Genomic DNA, 6000 nt, shown 5'->3' with positions numbered 1-6000 from the left:
TCTTGTTCTGGTTTGTATTTAAGTTTAGCAAATCAAACAATTATTCCTATCAGGACGTTACTAGAGTGTATTATAATTGGATACTGTGTCTGATTTACCGTCTAAAAACATGTAGAGTGCAAAAAATTGTATAAATATGAAGTACACGATGTCAGATTCTAACCTAAACGTAATTTCGAGATTGTCAGAACACATGTTTCACTTTATTTTGACTACACTCTTTTATTAGATGGACACACAGCTGGCTGATACTGATTAGCGGTGAGCAACAGAAGATAACAAGGTCAGTGGATAAGCAAATGGAACTCAACATAACTGAGTTTCTTCCTATCCACCAAACCAACGTGCACCTACTAGCTATTTAAGTATAGACAGCAGTTATACTGCACCAATGATCTGCTCGTTGGTGGTTGGCCACTACGCAGGTAACTTACGTGGCATACATGTAATTCTCTGCCTACACACTGGATGCAATACGCCGTCCGCAAACTCCTAGGGCTGAAATTACCTCAGTACAAGACAGAACACAAGTCAAGATTACTGTTTGCACACTAGCCAGGGACAGAAATTCAACTTAAGTATTATTCTGTGAAAAAGCACTTCACTGTGTGTGACACACTGAAGAGGGCTGAAGAAATGTTACCCGCGTGGAAATAACTTCACTAAGGAACGACATCATGTGCTGCTTGTGGCGAAATCAACACTTCTCAAAATCTAACCCCTAGATTCTCCACTGTGGCCGTCGCCAGCGAAGTCTTAGTCGATCCTGGAAGGAAGTGTGTCTCCACGCTATACCTCTGCACACTCCTGCACACACAGTGTCTACGTTTGTGCTAGGACGACGAATCCCAGCGATCGTTACAGTATCTCCCTATATGGGTCAGGGATCTGCCACCCAACCATATTCCTTTTAGAAGATTTTTCTAGAAGTTTTCATTCCATCTTCTACATTTGTGGCGAATGTCGCCAGCGGGGCCGTTGTATGCTGAAGTGTCTCCAGATAGTGCCTAGAACTCACCATCTGTCTTCGCAAACATTATACAAAAAAGTTCTCGGAACAGAAAGTGTTGAGTTAAAATACGCCAAGGAAAAAGAGCAACTGACGAAAGAAATTAAACTAACACCTTAGCAGCAGTAACACACAATGCAGATTTCAGTAAGAGGCACCTCTGAAGTACGTGAGAGGCATCAACCAAACGAGTGTTCTGCGAGCACTGCGTTCCATCGCATTTCATCCTCTTCACATTTCGCTGCACCTACAGCTTCATGGCAATGACTTACAAAATTGGTTATAATTCTCTGAATATTATTTACGTAAACTGTAAAGTGATGCGGTGCATCTATGCAAAATTTTGTTTAAGGAAGGATAATAATTTCCAAGCCATGGGCAAGTCAATACGCACTAAATGTCAGTTGAGAAGCCACGGTACCTTAAATAAAATAACGCTAGTTGTCTATCAAAGTTTGGTACATGTTTTTCCAAGACCTACATCGTTGGTCCGTGTTTTATTGATGAGACTCGAAAGACATTAGTATCTCTAGTTCCTACCTAAGATATGGTGCTGCCGCAGTTATTGAAAGACATCTCACTGGACATACGGCAGTTACTCTGGTACCAACATGTTTGATGTCCCTCCTATTGCGCACATGTGATGACAGACCACCTTACGAGAAGATGTGGAGTGCATTGTAACGATCGTTTAGAAACGCAAAATGGTCTGCACGCTCACCAAACTTAACATTTCTGTACTTTTATCCGTGGTGAGAAAAAACAAGAGGCCTTAGGAAAACTGCCTTACAACAAGGATCTACGCTGCTGGTTAACTCCAGATGAAATTCAAAGTGCTGGCAATGCTTAAAAAAAAAAAAAAAAAAGAAAAAAAAACCGGTTCAAATGGCTCTGAGCACTATGGGACTTAACATCTCAGGTCATCAGTCCCCTAGAACTCAGAACTACTTAAACCTAACTAACCTAAGGACATCACACACATCCATGCCCGAGGCAGGATTCTAACCTGCGACCGTAGCGGTCGCGCGGTTCCAGACTGAAGCGCCTAGAACCGCTCGGCCACCAACGGCCGGCGGCAATGCTCAGTTCAACATTTTGAGCATTTGGTATGACAGCTGTGATGACAAATTCACGAACTGTAACTGAGCTACAGTCTTGCTTACATTTGTTATAATAGGGCAGACGTCTGTGCAACCAACTTTGACGCCGAGACAGCGGTTTGTGGCGCTGTCCTATTATCTTTATACTATTTGATGAAATCCCTCACATGTGATGTCGTTTAAGTTATCTTTGTAACATCTTTCAAATGACGCAAAAATAAGTGTATGTCCACAAGAGAAAACAAAACTAAGTCGGTATCGTAATTCGGAGATTATAAACGATAAAAATTACTTCCAGCGTGAGAAAATTCGCCATGTTGTCCGCTATAACTTTGCAAAAACGACACCTCTATATTCATTCTGTGTATTTGAGATCCCCGTCGTAGATGCCTCACCCTGTATACTCAGTTAATTTCTTGCATGTATCTTGTGCTGCCTGATCCCATATTAAGGATATCTAACAATATAATGTCATAGAAATAATTGTTTCAGTTCCACTTTCTGCACCCTCCCACGGACTACCTGCTCACATTCTTGTCGAAGCTTATCTATTTGAAGCATCTGAAGGAAACGGTCATCAAACTTTCCACCACGACGGAATAACCACACCATGATTTACTTCTTATTTGCATAAATTCCAAGAGGAGTTCCACGACACTTACCTTTTCGGCTCGCAGGTTGGCATCCCTGGCCTGCTGCTCGCAGAGAAGGGCGCGATCGAGCGCGTTGTCCTTCTCGAGCTTCATCGCCTGCATCTTCTTCTTGATCGCGTCCATGTTGCTGGTTGTTTCTGCTTACTTCTGCAACATGCGAAGAAGGCGTACACTCACTACAGATCCTGGCTAAGTCGTAACTAATATTATTATATTCTACATATTTTGTGTGTGTGTGTGTGTGTGTGTGTGTGTGTGTGTGTGTGTGTGTGTGTGTAGGGGAACACCGCCTCTGGAATGATTGTTATCTAATTTCTACCAAACAAACCCCATATGGTTTTGATAAAATGGTGCATGTAAGGTTAGTCAAAGTTCGTGCCGCGATAACAATTGTTTCTACACTGAAATATTAGTTTCCCCTTGAGTCCTGATCATTAAGTGGATGTCCTAAAAATAGTTCCCAACGTAAGCGTTGAGGAAAGCTAAGTTATGGAAGTGTAAAGCCTAATCATATTACAACGAATGAAAATTTTGTGAATGCGTATGTGTACTTACAGTTGATATATTCATTCATTCGATTTCGTAGATCATTTCAAGGAGGTGCTTCTTCAGGGATATAGGACAAAATAAGATAAAACATTACCAAAGGAGGTAGATACCGGAAACTGTGTATACTGCTTAAAACCATTTGTGCTTATGCCAACTATATGTAAAGCGGGTAAATTAGCAGCAAAGCAAGAAATGGATACAATACAGCTTCACTTTTCAGTGTTGGTAATTGCGTTGATCTCATCAAAATACGTTGATATAACGATAAATAAAGGGAGTATTAGAACTTTGATTTTTCGACATTGCATGCATGAATTTTATAGCTCTGAGGGTAAGTTGATAGTTGTGAACTGCAAATACAAAGATATTGTGCTCGATTCTTAGCCGATCCTACGATTTTTTTGTCATTTCTTTCCTCTGTGGCATTTAGTAATGTGAGAAAACTGAATTGGAACATGGCACGCAGCTCACGTTAACTGTAGGTCACTGCATAATTGGCTGGTTGAAGGGAATTTCCTTTTTTCGTTGGACATTTTCGAATAATTTTACCTATGCAAAAGCTTAGATTTTTACTTCTAAGTTTAATTACGTTCAAGAATTAACAGTACTTCAAAATATGTCCGTTATTGGAACCTATCTGTACAGTAGCCGCGTAGCCACTGCCTGCTAATATATACTTTTCTCTAACGTATTTAAAATAAGTAATAGTTACAGTGATGTACCAGTCTGCGTCAAAGTTTGTCAGCACGAAATGTTCACTGTATAAAGTTTTGTTACATTTTGGGACAAACTGAAAGAACAAACAGATGAAATGGAAATTTCTGTCGCAGTGCGTTACTAGCGGAAAAAAAAAAAAAAAAAAAAAAAAAAAAAAAAAAAAAAAAAAAAAAGAAAAAAAAAAAAAATCAGGCAGAACTGAGTTGCTCTTCCTGGAGGTAAGTATATTCTTAAAAATTTATATAGTTGTGCGTTACCATTCGGTGTTTCTGACTCTCGATGATGTGTAAGGGGGGGGGGGGGGGGGGCGATCAAATATTTTCCGTCGAAAGCCGATGGGCTGCAGCGTATGTTGAACGTAGCGCGACTCTGTCCTCCTCAAAAAGATAAAAAGAAATCTTGCCCTGCTCTGGCCAATAGCTTTAGTTTCACAAATGCCGTAAATGTTTCTGGCTGCCTCAGCTGCTATCACCTGTCTACTTAAGTCAAACAGCAGAATGTTTGTGAAATGTTCAGATTTTCTTCCTCTTGGCACTTTTCTTAGCGTCCACAGCTCCACTATGTCCAACAGCGAACTACAGAATAAAAATGACGGTCGATAACAACGATGAAGTCACTGATGACAGTGCCACTAAAGCAGAGTTATTGAACACGGTTTTCCGAAACTCCTTCACCAAAGAAGACGAAGTAAATATTCCGGAATTCAAATCAAGAACAACTGCCAAGATGAGAAACATAGAAGTAGATATCCTCGGAGTAACAAAGCACCTGAAATCACTTAATAAAGGCAAGGCCTCCGGTCCAGATTGTATACCAGTCAGGTTCCTCTCAGAGTATGCTGATAAAATAGCTCCATATTTAGCAATCATATACAACCACTTGCTCACAGAAAGATCCGTACCTAAAGACTGGAAAATTGCTCAACTCACACAAATACCCAAGAAAGTAAGTAGGTAATCCGCTGAATTACAGCCCTATATCAGTAACGTCGATTTGCAGTAGGGTTTTGGAACATATACTGTATTCGAACATTATGAAGCACCTCGAAGAAGACGATTTATTGACACATAGTCAGCACGGTTCCAGAAAATATCGTTCTTGTGAAACACAACTAGCTCTTTATACTCATGAAGTAGTAAGTGCTATCGGCAGGGGATATCAAATTGATTCCATATTTTTAGATTTCCAGAAGACTTTCGACACCGTTCCTCACAAGCGTCTACTAACGAAACTGTGTGCCTATGGAGTATAGCCTCAGTTGTGCGACTGGATTCGTGATTTCCTGTCAGAAAGGTCACTGTTCGTAGTAATACACGGAAAGTCATTGAGTAAAACAAGAGTAATATCCGGCGTTCCCCAAGGGAGTGTTATAGGCCCTCTGTTGTTCCTGATCTATATTAACGACATAGGAGACAATCTGAGTAGCCGTCTTAGATTGTTTGCAGATGATGCTGTCTTTTACCGTCATCAGATAATCAAAACGACTTGCAAAATGATTTAGATATCTGTATGGTACAAAAAGTGACAATTGACCCTGAATAAAGAAAAGTGCGAAGTTATTCACATGAGTACTAAAAGAAATCAGCTAAATTTCGATTACGCTATAAGTCACACAAATCTGAAGGCTGTAAATTCAACTAAATACTTAGGGATTACAATTACCTAAATTGGAACGATCACATAGATAATATTGTGATTAGAGCAAACCAAAGACTGCGTTTCATTGGCAGAACACATCTACAGCCATACTCTGCAAGCCACCTGACGGTGTGTGACGGAGGTGCAACAGGTCTACTGAAGAGACTGCTTATACCACGCTTGTCCGCCCTATTCTGGAGTATTGCTGTGCGGTGTGGGATCCGCATCAGGTGGGACTGACGGATGACATCGACAAAGTACAAAGAAGGGCAGCTCGTTTGTATTATCGCAAAATACGGGAAACAATGTCACAGACACAATAAGTGAATTGGAG

The 6000-nt window shown here is 40.5% G+C and overlaps 1 protein-coding gene across 1 annotated transcript in view; it reads right to left on the bottom strand.

The window, feature by feature from the left end:
• The window catches only part of LOC124623190 (tropomyosin), a gene marked incomplete in the record, with an annotated part of 138467 nt that overhangs the window by 66096 nt on the left and 66371 nt on the right, over positions 1-6000 (bottom strand). The window contains 1 exon segment of the mRNA XM_047148996.1: positions 2772-2909. Coding sequence (XP_047004952.1) covers positions 2772-2885 — 114 coding nt within the window.

The sequence above is a fragment of the Schistocerca americana genome, chromosome 7, assembly GCF_021461395.2.
Source record: "Schistocerca americana isolate TAMUIC-IGC-003095 chromosome 7, iqSchAmer2.1, whole genome shotgun sequence".
Classification (NCBI taxonomy): Eukaryota; Metazoa; Arthropoda; class Insecta; order Orthoptera; family Acrididae; genus Schistocerca; species Schistocerca americana.
This window is presented reverse-complemented; position numbering and strand designations above follow the sequence as displayed.